This window comes from Drosophila sulfurigaster, chromosome 3, assembly GCF_023558435.1.
Source record: "Drosophila sulfurigaster albostrigata strain 15112-1811.04 chromosome 3, ASM2355843v2, whole genome shotgun sequence".
Taxonomy (NCBI): Eukaryota; Metazoa; Arthropoda; class Insecta; order Diptera; family Drosophilidae; genus Drosophila; species Drosophila sulfurigaster.
This window is the reverse complement of record NC_084883.1, coordinates 8,087,044-8,100,878: the sequence shown is the minus strand read 5'-3', so window position 1 is coordinate 8,100,878 and position 13,835 is coordinate 8,087,044. Positions and strand designations below refer to the sequence as shown.

The following is a 13,835-nucleotide window of genomic DNA, read 5'->3' as shown; positions in this document are numbered from 1 at the left end:
TTCCCTTTCGCACACAGATGGGCACGATGTGGACGACGAGTGGACGACAAAGGGACATGGTCGTGCCTATGCAACGGCAGCGTTGGCTGAACAAAATGCGGTGATTGCGTCCACAACATACGATCACATTATGCCCACGTATGCGGTGGTCGATAAAAAGAATGGTCCTCCGACAGCGCATGGTCCGTACATACAGTATAATACGCTTATACCCGTTAGCAAAATGGGCGCTTATGCCAATCAGCAACAGCAGCAGCATCAGCAACAGCAGCAGCAGCAACATCAGCAACAACATCAGCAGCAGCAGCACCAACAGCAACAGAAGGTGAGTTATGCCCGGCTGAGCTCTAATCCGCACTTAGCCGGCAGTCAAACATTTAACCTTTTACAAGATGGTTGCCATGGCCAACTTGGCAGCCATCTTAATTTATAGCCACGACAGGTGGCCAATAAATGGAGTGGGCAACCACTCGAGTGTCCAGTAGCCAGTCGCCAGTTGTAGAGTAGCCAGTGAGCATATGGCTGGGAAGAGGTTTCCATTGCTACGTCGGCAAACGTTGTTAGCCTTCCCATTTCTGCGCATATTTTTGGTTAAGTGGTTTTTATGGCCGGCAAACAGTTCATTATTTAAGCCGCAATTGATGGGTGCTTTTGCTGGTGTTTACCGGTTAGCTAAATAAACCAAAACCAGATAAAGATATGCCATGTCCAGTAAATTAACAAGAAAGTTTATTTAAGTCAGCAACTGATAAACTGATAAACTGATAAACGTATGAAAAAAAAGTGAGAAAGCTACAATCGAGTGTGCTCGACTGCGAGATACCCTTAATCCATTTTTACTACAAGTAAAAAATTTCGGTTTTATTCTTAGTATATATTATATAGGGCCATATTTTGTATATTAATAAAGTACTACTTTCAAAATATACCATAGTGGTGAAAAGCAGAACCCTATTGCAGTGAACGATATTGATCATACAAATGTATTTCTTAAATAATTTCTACAACTAAAATCTCAGGAATTAAAAAAAGGGTATAAAAAGTAATTACAAAAAAATACCCGCAAGTGAATTAGAGTCTTCAAAAAGTAAGGATGTTACAGTCAGAGCGAAATTTTTGTTAAAACATAGGAAATTAATATAAAAAATACTAAATTATGATAAGGCTATATTGATATACTATTACATTAAAAATATATCATAAAGTACAAAATATACCAGAATGTAGCAGTTAAATTACGTTTGATAGCCTCATTCCATCTACCGCGCAATTGCTGTTGGCGCAAAGTTATAATGCTCTTATACCCGCATATACAGTGCGTATAAAAAGTTTATATATTAAAGTTAATAATAAGAACGTTTATCGAACACCTCAGGAAGCCGGTTATTGCCATTAGCGAACACTTTGGTTTGCTTTCAATTAGCTTTCACTGCATTTTTAACTCTTAAGCTGACACCCTTCATAAACGGACTAAAATTGTTGTATGTGCCTGAACGAATTGTTATCATAAACCGAAAAATATTTCCAAAGCTCTTTTACTTGAAGACAAAGTAACTTGGTTATCAACTGCTTAATGATAAATAAAACAATAAATATTTTGCATATCAGACCAAAACAATTAGTTAACAGCTAAGAGCCTTGAATTTTAATTTCAAAGCGAATATCAACTATTCAAACTAAACTTTTTTGCGCTCCTAATGCGATTCTAGAGGCAACACCTACAACAAGCAGAGGAGAAACAAGCATGTTAGCATTGAGTGTAAATTCAAAAAGAATGCCAGACAAAAAAGCTTTGCGGGTTAAATCGGTGAAGGTCGCACAGATAAATAGAAAACAACGAGCGTAAAACGAGGCGTGGCAATGTGGCAGCCACAGCAACAGCAGCAGCAGTAGAAGCAGCACTTGCAACAGCAAAACCAACATAATTTGAAAATCATTTAAGTAGAAATTTTCTGTGTGTATGCGACGCCCACTAACAGCAGCAACAGCAATGGAAAGCAGCAGACAACCAACGAGAAGCAGCAGCAGCAGCAGCTGTAGCAATATAAATTTTCCATTTGCGAATTTAATAAAAATAAGTTGCAGGCGGACAGGAGCAACCGAAACCAGGGCCAGAGCTGAAACATCGCTAAGGAGCAAAACCTAGCAAAGGATCCGCGTATTTTCTATTCCGCTTCCGCTGTGTCTGTGTGTGTATGTGAATCTTGCTCTCATTGTTGCTGTTGTTGTTGTGGTTGTTGTTGTCGGTAGCTGGCAAACTCAAAATGCAATAAACGGCAAGTGTGCGCTGCAGCTCGACTCGACTGCAGCTGCTAACTGGAAGTGCTTGCTTCAAGAGGGTTTGCCAAGTGAAAGAGAAAGAGTGGAGTGCAGTGGATTGAAGAAGAAGGGGAACGTGGGAGAACTATTGGGGGCAGGCAGACACATTAAAAACAGGCGTTGCATGTGAGCACAGTGCACAAGGCACAAAGACAGTGGGCGTGGAAATGCCTACGACAGCAAAACATGCTGAGAGGTGTGAGGAAATAGCGAAAAACAAATGCGAAATTTCAGATTTAGTTGGGAAAGTCCGATTTAATAAGCTTATTTGTGTTTAAAGACAGCTCTTGCGCAAGGAAAGAGTGTATTTGATGTATTATTTGAAATGCTTATATTTATTTATCTATTTAAACCAACATTTCGTAATACTTTGCAGTCTTATACAGTTTCTACAAGATATATAGTGAAACAAAAGTTAATGCAAATTTTTATTAAACAAGCAAAATCTAAAGAGAAATCTTACTCAAAACATAGCTAAGCGTAAAGTACTATTTCAACTATCAATAAAATCGACCTTCCAAAGAGTCGTGTTAATTCAGTATTTTAATAATATTATTAAACCGCGATTGATTTATCTTAACGTAAATAAAAATACAGAAATAAAACTTAATACTAAGTTTGATTTAGTAAGCTCAATTCCGTTTAAAAAGTAATGGCAAAATTAAGAGAGCTCTTGTTCAAGCCATAGTTACATCTATTTAAAGAGCAATTTTACATATTTATTTGTATGTTATGTTTTATGAAAGTATGAAGAGAGATAAGAATATAAAACATAATTCAGTCGAGTACTTAGCTATGGTAGATTTAAAGACACAGCTCTTGTTCAACTGGCAACTTTGCAGTTACGCAACGAACTGAAAGTGATTGACTCAACAATCTATCTCACTCACTATATCTCGTTCTCACTCTGTCTCTCTCACTATCTATCTCGTTCAAACAGACTGAGCTCAGCTACAGCGAGTTTGCAGCCCCACTGGTGGGCAGCGCCGTCGGCGTCGGTGTCCAGCGCTTAACGCCCTATTGCAGCGCCACCTTGGGACGTCCAAGGCAATCGGAACTGAAGCGAGCCGAGCCAAACATCTACTCCCAGGTAAATGTTATGATGGATGATGATATTTTGGCTGACTGGCAGGCGGCCACGGCGTCCGGTAGCAGCTATGTGGCCGGCGCTGTGGTCGATAATGTGGGCGGCACCGGTGCAGGTCTCTTCATGCAGGGCTATGGGACGCGTGTGTAGCTGGCTTCTTATTACCGTAGCTGTGCTGTTTAGTTTTATGTTCTTTTTTTGTTTGTGTGTTTTAATTTCATTTTACAGTTGTATCTGTTGCTTTAATAAAAATCTTTTGTTGTTATTGCATTTGCCGAATGTGTGTTGCACTTTATTTATGGCCATTGCAGCTCCAAGATTTTTAATTGCATCTCCGAGCCTGGGTGCAAAATCAATTTCTCTCCAAATCCATAACTCATTTGCAGCTGACAAAACTATAAACTCAAGTCTGTGTTGCACACACACATACACACACACATTCACAGGCACAGAAAACGAGCATTGAAATTGCAAGTCCATTATTCGTCTTTCATTGACAGCAGGAAAAAAGAAAACTAAACCGTACATTACGCATACGCAGGGTAACACATCGATACTACAAACTTGTATACTGCAATGCACTAGGCATATGCAATTGACACCAACAGGACGTATACGCAATTTGAAATACTTTACAAACCATTGCAATTCGAGTACCGAAACGAAAAGTGCTTTGCATTGAGTTGATAATGTGACGCGAAAGACGAAGTTCATGTGAGTTTTCTACTAAATATTCCGAGCCTGGGTTAAGGTTCAATTAAAATTCACCCTTGGAGAAGTTCATGTAGACCTTTCAATTGCGCCTGCTTCTGTGGCTCTTTATCTGTGGCTTGCTTTGATTTCAACAATTATTGTAATGACTTGAGTTATGTTCGGACATTTGTAGTTGTGAATGCATGGATGTTATTCGAATCGCCTCTGCTCTTAAAATGCACTTAAGCAGTATGTGTATGTGGGTTGCTATGGCTGCCATTCTATGCTGGATGTGCCCACAGCAAACAACTTTTATGGGAACACAGAACAGAACAGAACAACAATAATAACATACAACCAGCAGGAATGCAGCACCAGCAGCAGCAGCAGCAGCAGCCATGGCAACCATTTACCTAATGACATTGTATGGCTTTATTGTCATTTATCGAAAAGTTGTACTCGTACACGACACAGTTTTCTGATTCTCTGACCAGCAGGCAAAAATGTTTGCCGTTGATTTCAGTTTGCAGCTTTCTGTTTTCAGTTTGCTGCTGCACATTTTTATGGCAATTATTTTAATTCGATTATATTTGTACTTTGTGTTCCTGTAGTTGTTCTTGTTTTACTTGTATTGTGTTTTATTTTGTTGTTGTTGTTTTGCTTCCCCAAGTTTTCCAACTGCGCTTTGTGGCAGAGTGTGTGTGTGTTTTTTTTAGTTAGTTGTTGGGTTTACATATGGAGTGGGAGATGCCTGCAATAAATAATTTAATCAGCTTTGACTTTTCTATTGAACAAAAGAGAATATTTACGACAGGCCAATTTTATTTTAGTATTTGATAGAGAGAAAATGCAATTAGAAAACGAAAACTTTTAATAATAGTTTCATGAGCACAAAAAGTTTAAAATTATCCCAGGATATTGAGAAACATTTACATTTCCAACTGATGAGTTCACTTTGCGTATTATTCGAGTTTAATTTGTATATTATTCATTTAATTATTGGAGTTCGTTGGTGTTTTGACTGCGATCTGCAGCAGTCATTTTTAATTTATTTAACGTTGAAAATTAATTTCATTAAAAGCACGTTGAGAGCATTAAGATAACAACATAAATTCTGACCGAACATTTCCACACACATTTGTGGGTAAGCGTTATAAATACTCTGCGCCCCTCACACACACAAATATTTGGACAAGTAACACACACTCACACACACACATACGCGTTCTCCCCAATGGGCAATTATTATTTTGCCGGGCAAAAGGGAGAGGAACGCTTCTGCTAAATAAGCATCAAGCGCAGCAGTGGAAACTATCTAACACCAACAACCACTACAACAACAACATAAGCAGCAGCAGCATAAAACTAACATCAACAACAATTACAACAACAAAAGTGGCGGAGCCAACCACCTTGTTGGCGGTGGCTTTAATATACATTGGGCAGCCACACATGCGTACGCACACACACACACACACACACACATTCACAAGCTCAGGCAGATACAAGAGCTTCCACACAATCATAAATAGTCGCTTCCTCTTCCACACTCCTCCTCCTCTTCACTCCGCATTCCCCACCCAGAAAACATGAACATAGCGAATATATTAATTTGAGTGTGTAAGTCAACAAAGCAGCCACTGTAATTAGGGCCACACGGCCAGCGAGGGTTGCTCAACGAGCTATTCAAATTAATTCATAAATAAACACAAGTTAGAAGTAGTATAAATAGTATTTACTATAGACTATAAACAACTGTATACAGAAAATTTAACTAGATGAAAAGACAAAAATGTATGTGAACAACAAATATACCAACACATATAATATATTGCTAGACTCAAATTAAAGTAAATCAAATGCATTTGTTTTTAAAAATTTTGAAAATTCTTTATCTAGTTCAAAAAAGGAGTGAATTAACAAATGAGAAAATAGCGATAACAAATAAAGAACATATTTGCTTTATGGAGCCTTCTTCGACAAAGTTAGAATACCCTTTTACCCTTTAAGTATCTGGTATAAAAATGCATTTATTGTTTTTTAAATCAATATCAATTTTTCATTTTTAAAAGCATGTTTTAAAATATGTTTGACAATTTACTTTTTCCATATTGAATATTTTTTTGACTGAGTATAAAAATATATTTTTATTAAGAACACTCAAAAAGGAATTTATTTTTCTCCATATTAAATATTCAATAAAGCTGCATTTATATATAGAGCATTTAATAGGCATTTCCTTACTTAGTAATATTTTAAAATACATTAAATCAATTTTATTTTAAATATAGACCTGGTTAGCTAATTAACGAAGAATATTGTTAAAACTCAACATCTAAATATGCTCACAATATTGTACATATAATTCATTATACTTCCCTTACCTTCTCGCTCTCTCTCTTCTCTTCTCGCTCCCTCACTCTCTTTCTCTCGCTCTGCCTTCACATCGCCCACATGTATAGATCGATTTGGCACATCATCCAATGTACTCAACGAGTCCCATGTTCGGAACGAACAGCACCATCACCGGTGTCACTATGTCCCATCCATCACAATTGGCCACCTTCTCGCCGACGCCGCCGCCTCCCATATTTGCGCACAGCGTGGTCACCACTGGCGATGGGCTGCTGCAGCCAGTGACGTGCATGGGCCTGGTGGCCACATCTTCGGCAGCAGCAGCAGCGGCTGGCAATGGGCCCGTCCAGCAGCAGCATCAGCAGCAGCAGCAGGCAGCGACAACCGGCGGAAACGGAAGCATCGTTGGCGTTAACGTTGGCGTGGGAGTTGGAATGGGCCTTTATGGCAGCGATGTGGTAAGTGTCAGTTTGATGTACTTCTAGTTCACGTTGGGTCCAATGTTGCCGAAAAGTCGTTGCTTGGTTGCTGGGTGCTGGCTGCTGCATGTTGATAGCAGCAGACGCAGACCAGTGAAGGCAAGTCGTCGCTTAATGTCCAAAACGTTAAAAGCATCAATATGCAAAGTGGACTTGTGGGTGAGGTGGTAAAAAGTAGTGGCAAACATTTATCTTGGGCAACATCCAGTCGAATATCCTTTGTGCTTTTCATATAAATTGCAGCCACTGGGGCAGAAAATGGATTTTTGCGGTTGGTCTGATAACTACTCAAGGGATTGTTGAATAATATGCGTTATGTGTCAAGTACTTACCTTCAACACTTTACCTAACTTTCAACTAAGAAATAAAGTGCTAATTAGCTTTATCCTAACAGATTTGCAAACAATGGTTTAGCTTTAAAGCTGAAAAAAGATAAGCAACTTAAGCTGCTTATGCAATCAATATATACTTAATTTTAATAGACAAAGACATTGCTTTAATAACTTATCAAATTAAGAGTCTGCCAGTTAAACTTTCATTTCAAGCACCACTTGATCCTTGATAGTTTAAATATTAAACTCAAATTTAACGGATAAAGTTCAAAGCGGTAAATGACCTCGCAATGTGCATAAAAATGACAGCCGCAGTATAATAAAAATAAAAAAAATATAAAAAACAATCGTCGCTTGCTGTGTGGTTGTACTCTTCTGTCTCTGTCACTCTCATTGTCTCTGTCATTTGCTCTATAAATATGCCATTATGTGTACATTTGGCGAAGCGCATAGCTCTCGTCCTGGCGACTGCTGCAGGCTCAGACACTGTCGCTGTCATTGCATTGTCCTTATTTCTTGCCTGCCTGCCTGCCTGATGCCTGAAAATTCGCATTACACGAACTTGCACTCTGTCGCTGTCTCTGTCTCTGACTCCGTATCCGTCTCCATCGCTCCCATTCTCGGGAATGCGTTTTTTCTGCAACAGTTTCATGCTAAAGGACACTGCGGTGTGGCAACTTTTGACTCTAATGATTGCAATTATTATGGCCCGCAAAAAGAGACCAACAACAGCAACTGAATTTAAAATGTTTTTTTTTGCGCTCTGCCATTGGCTTTTTCTTCAACGCTGGATGAGTTGTTGCTCCACTCTTCTCTATGTGTCTGTGTGTCTGTGTGTGTGTCCCGTGAGGTTTTGAAAAATGCAAGCCAAAAGGCAGCAAGGCGTACAAAGCCAACCAAAAAAAAACACAACCCAAAACCAAAACCAGCACCCGATTGGGATGTAGACGAAGAAGGGATTTCGCAGCTGGAACTGGATCTGGAACTGGCAGCTGTATGTGACTGTTGCGGTGTTGCCTGGGGAGTTGGCGACCAGCAAATGGTTAGATTTGGCACAGCGGTACAGCGAACGCAACCAAATAACACGCATTCGCCCCGTTATCCCAGTCAGCCAGACAGCCAACTGGCTTTCCCTTCCCAGTGCAGACCGGCGATGAGACGCATTCGCGGGTAATGCGAATTCGTAATAGCTCCGGGTACTCAAATAATGCGCGCCTCGTTAATTTTAAAGCAGAGCTCTTTACTGTTTCATGTTCTCGGCCATGGCCCACGCCACTTAGCTGTCTGTTATTCCATTTCACATTTCGCATTTTACCATTTTAGCATTTTCCTTTTTTATTTCGTCGCTTTTATTGCTAGCAACTTGTCATTGTGTGCGTACAATACTCATTCTCTATGGATTTGTTATTTATTATTATAGCAAGGGTATTCTATATTTTATATGGCGTAATGAAAGACAATTTAAGAAACTCGTCGTAGTTGCCATCTCATAAATTGTTTTCTCATTTCCCGTTTACTTTTTTTCGTCTCATTCGGACAGGCCAAGCCACAGCTTTTAAAGACCGTGCCCGAGGAGCTGCATCATCAACTGAATGGCGAAGAAGTGCTCATTACCCAGGATCGCAATCATGGAACGGGAACGCGATTTTGACGCTAAATGAAAAAGTAGAGCCAACGATATAAGCCAGAAACAAATCAAAACCGAAAGAAAACAAAATAAAACCAAAAATACTAATAATAAAGATTCAGAGGAAAGAAAAGGGGATTGGGGATTGAGATTGGACAAAACCTAGTGAAAATTGACTATAAGTTATGTGATGTGCGCGGAAAGAATTTAAATCTGAAATCAAACTGTCGCCAAAGCATTTAGGGGGAATTAGATGATGAACAGATGAACAGGTAAAAGGCAAAACAGGGGCGGGGAGGGGTGCATAAAATGAAAGCATTGCGCACTGAAGAAATGTCTAGCACTTTTTAAAGCAGCAAAAAACGAAAACAAAAACGATGAGAAATGCGCAAAATAATGTATAGAATTTCAAATAATAAACTATGCAAAGTGAAATGTTTAAGGAATGCGAACTAAACGCAGAGAGGAAAACGGAAAACACACTGAGAAAACTATGAAGAAATTTTCCATTAATTTTAAGCTCCCGTGTAAAAAAAATTGAATACTTACCATTTAGAGCTCTAATTAATATTCAATCCATTTAAATGATAATTACCTTAGCTGTACGATGTGAACACTGGAATGAATTGTTAATGTATTTTTAAATAACAGCTTTAAGCGTCAGAATCTAGAAACTTTTAGCTAATTAAAATTGAGAAGTGAGTGGAAGGGGAAAGTGTAATAGAGAGAAAGAGTGGAAATGAATATGAAATTGATTATTGTTGTTAATTTATGTTTGTGTTTATAAGTAAAACGAAAACCCCCAAAGGACATTAACATTTAGCTTGATCTTAAGGCATAAATACAATTTATTACAAATAAATCAAATTCGTCTAATCCTAAGGCTCACTTAGCATAGCGAAACGGAAATGTAATTACCAGATTTGTCAGAGAAAAAAAAACACACACACACATAAAGAATTTAAAAGCAAGCTCAAATAAGTGAACTTAATAATAAATGGTTAACTTAACAGAAATTAATTCAATTTAGCATCGCAATGATTGCATTTTATACGTAACACACACAGGCGAAGGAAATCTTCCAAGTGGGTAAAAACAAAAGTGAAAAATGAAAATAAAGGGCAATGGGAAATCTAAAATCTACACTTAACTCTTAAACACATAAATACTAACAATAAATGGTAAATACTGAAATTAATACGAATATAAGCAACTGCATGTAAAATATTTAACTGAAATGCATTCTTGAAAGAGATGTACTTAGTGTTAAGCCAAAATTTATATAATAAAATACAAAAAATAGTTAATAAATTTAATTTAATAAAATGTATTATTAAAAAATATTACAACTCAGCATTTTTATTCATTGTTTTTCCTGATATTCACACTTTATTTTAGGAGTTTATTGACCTGGAATTTCATTTCATTTTAACAAATAGTTAACACATTTAATTTAATAATATATATTATTAAAAATACTACATTATGCTATAAATACTCATTCCGTTTCCTATTAATTTCACCTTTTTTTTTGCGGTTCACTGACGGGCCATTTGATTGTAATAAAATACGAAAAGTAGTTAACATATTTCATTGAAAAAATTATTAAAGAGTATTATATTATGGTATTTTGAATCATTATTTTTCCTAATAAAATATCAAAAATAGTTAATAAAGGAATATTAAATTTTTTCATTCTATTTGCTAGTTGTGATTACATATTTAGGGTGTTCATTGACCTGAATAATTAAATAATAATTAAAAAAATAGTTCATAAATTTTATTTCATACAATATTGAAATTCATTCGTTATTTCGGGGTTCATTGTTTTGCAATTTTATTTTAATAAAATACAAATAATAGCTAATAAATATAATTAAATAAAATGTAATATTAAAAAATATTATAACTTGATATTTTAATTCATTCCTTTTTCTTGGTGTTACATCTTTTTTGGAGAGGTTCATTGACCTGCAATTTGAACCGAGCTGAGCACAGCTGTCGATGACAAACATTTTCGGGACATCAGCGGCGGAACGCTGCAATTTGATGTCCACAAACATTTTGCTAACTGTGGGCGGTGGCAAACGCCCAATGGGCGTTGTTAGTATGCCTTAAGTGTGCTTCCCATGTGTGCCCATCTGAATGTGTGGGTGTAACGTGTATATGTGTGTGTGTGTGTGTGTGAGTGTGTCTGTTTGGCGTGTGCCTTGTTGCAAACGCCAAATATTGACAGGGCGCGTGTACAAACACACGGAAACGGAAGTCAAGCTGAGCGACACGACCACAATGACAACAAGTACAACAATGAGAACAAGTACAGCGACAACGACAACGTCAACCAGCAACCAGCAACGAGCAACGACAACCTACAAACGACAACGACAACAACGTTGCCGATACATCGTTCAAAAATTGTCAGCCATGTAAATTTTGTATGCGAAAGCACTTAACACCATTTTCGCTTAAGCAGTGCAAACAGTCGAGGAGGAGGACTCAACTAAACAGAAGGATAGTGGCGTTTGCCAGAGGGACAACAGCAGCGGCAGAAACTACCAGGTGCAGACAGCAGACAGGACTTCGCTAGCTCCTGCTGCTCCTGTAACTCCTGCAGCCTCTGGGCCATATCAGAGACATCATTTATGACCTGTGCTGAGCCTACATGGAAAGCAAATTATGCAAATTTCGCACGACGCAGCACAGCGTCGATGACTTGTAAATTTTGGTTCGTTTGGCAGTTCGTAGTCCATAGATGGCAAGATATGCCAAAAGGTAAACAGGACAAGCTAAAAGCCATGGGATAGATGCAAATATTTGGCACACGATATGAATTCCAGCACTTACGCCTCAAGCAACCGCAAGCATGGCAGCAAAATCAAATTAATTCGGTCACATGTCAAAAGGTAAAGCCGCAGACCACAGGATGCCGCAGCATAGAGGACGACGACGACGACGACGACGACGACGACGAATAGAATGTAACACGCCACGCTAAATGGAAATTAATTAATCAAAATTCGCTACATAAATTATAAATTAAAAGGCCGTCGTCTGTATAACATCGTTGTTGTTGCTGTCGCTGCTAGTGTTGCCTTAAGCGTCATCAATCAAGAGGCAATTAAGCGAGATAAAAGTATCACATTCTCTCTCTAGAAATTTTTATTTATTATTCTATTCTATTATTCCGAACGAGCAAACGAGCCTGATGACATAAAAATAGCATTCAATTGTATTCTAAATCACAAATAAATATTTCAAATGAATTGCAATGTGATTTTTATTCAGGTTTTATGACCTCGCCCGAATCACACTCGCACAGACACACACACACACAAAGTGCTGAAATATTTTTCCGTTTTTATGGCAACAAAATATAAAGTGCAGAACAATACAATTTTTATACCTAACGCAAAATCGACGTCCAGAAGGGAATGAACAATTGCTGCAGTTGACCCTTTCCGCTTTCCCGTGAAAAGCAACAAAATAACAAGAAAGCTTCAGACGAGTCTGCTCAACTGTGAGACACCCGCTACACAATTTCAATAAAACTAAAACTGTGCGGTATTATTCTTAATATATAGCGAATGATAAACTCCGGCTTATTTTCAATAAAAGCATAACTCTTAAAACTACGTAAATATACCGAAAATATACTAACAAACAGACCAAAAGGATGTATTTGGTATATTGATGAACTACTGCACATTTTGAATAAATACGATATTATTCCTAAAATATTCTATATCAATATTCAAATATATATATTGGTATATTAAAGAACTACTAAAACATAACGTATATGTATACAGTATACCAGATTATAGGATCGTAGATGCCTCTTTCCGCCTGTTATATAAATTTCCCGTAGGCAAAAAGTTATAATACCCTTCTTCACTACGGGCAGTTGGTATAAAAAAAAATAATTTATTGAAAATGGACTCTCTGCGTATACGTATTTTAATGGAAAAATAATTAAATTAGCAATGCAAATTTTTTTGTGGTTTCATTCATATTTTCCGAACGTTCACTGACCCTCTGAAATATACTCAATAATATGTTAGTTCGTCAATTATCTTGTAGTTGTCTGTAAAGACTTTTTATGAACGAAATAAAATGCATGCTTCACTTACTTATAGTCATCAACACACTTTTTCTTTAGTTAAAGAAAAGTACAAAAGTACGATTTGAGCTGCCGCCGCAATGCAGTTGCAGTTGCATTTTGTGGTTGATTTTTATTAGACGAATTACAATTGTTCTCCCTCTCTCTCTCTCTCTCTCTGTCTGGCTTTGCTTTGGTTGGATCTAACGATGATAAATGGCAAACAGAGTTCGTTTACAATTGTGTAATTGTTAGAGCGCATTGGCAAAAGTTTTCATGTATTTATGCAACATTTGCTTTTAATTGATTGTTAAAAATGACAAACGACTTTTGGCTGCTCGCGCATGCCGCTGTGTGATTTATGCGATTGTCGAGCTAATAAAACGGCTCGAAAGTGTCTGAAATATAAAAAATAAACGTCATGCAATTAAGCGCATTTCTTCCTTCTTTTTTGTCTCTGCACACTTAAGCCGCCATTAATGCGACTTCATGGTGTTCTCATGTCCTTTGCTGCGCTCTCTGTCCATTCACATGTCTGACTCGATGTCTGTCAGCCATTCTGTTGAGCACACTGCAGCTGGCTGATTTATAAGCCAACACTTACAACTGAAACGACAACAACAGCGACCACGACCACGAGAACGACGACGGCAACGACAACGACAACAACGCGAGCAATTGCGAGTTGACCACTGAAATTTTCTTACCACTCTGATTTATTTACATTTAAGCAATTTCATCGCCCCAGCACATTGAGATAGTCAAGAGGGGGGGCAGCTGACAGTGGCCAGAGACAGAGAAAGAGAACAGGGGCCATTGGACAAACGCCATCCGGAAATGCACA

The 13,835-nt window shown here is 37.9% G+C and overlaps 1 protein-coding gene across 6 annotated transcripts in view; it reads left to right on the top strand.

Moving 5' to 3' along the window:
* Window positions 1–9,992, top strand: part of LOC133844691 (nephrin) — a 75,922-nt gene extending 65,930 nt beyond the window's left edge. For 4 of the 6 annotated variants that reach the window (XM_062278781.1, XM_062278779.1, XM_062278780.1 and 1 more), the window contains 4 exons: window positions 18–325; window positions 3,260–3,409; window positions 6,562–6,912; window positions 8,806–9,992. In XM_062278781.1, the coding sequence (XP_062134765.1) occupies window positions 18–325; window positions 3,260–3,409; window positions 6,562–6,912; window positions 8,806–8,916 (920 nt within the window). In that variant the 3' untranslated portion in view covers window positions 8,917–9,992. Of the gene's footprint in view, window positions 1–17; window positions 326–3,259; window positions 3,551–6,561; window positions 6,913–8,805 lie in introns of all 6 variants that reach the window. The other 2 variants (XM_062278784.1, XM_062278782.1) reach the window with 2 other exon arrangements.
* The last annotated feature ends 3,843 nt before the right edge of the window (window positions 9,993–13,835 follow it).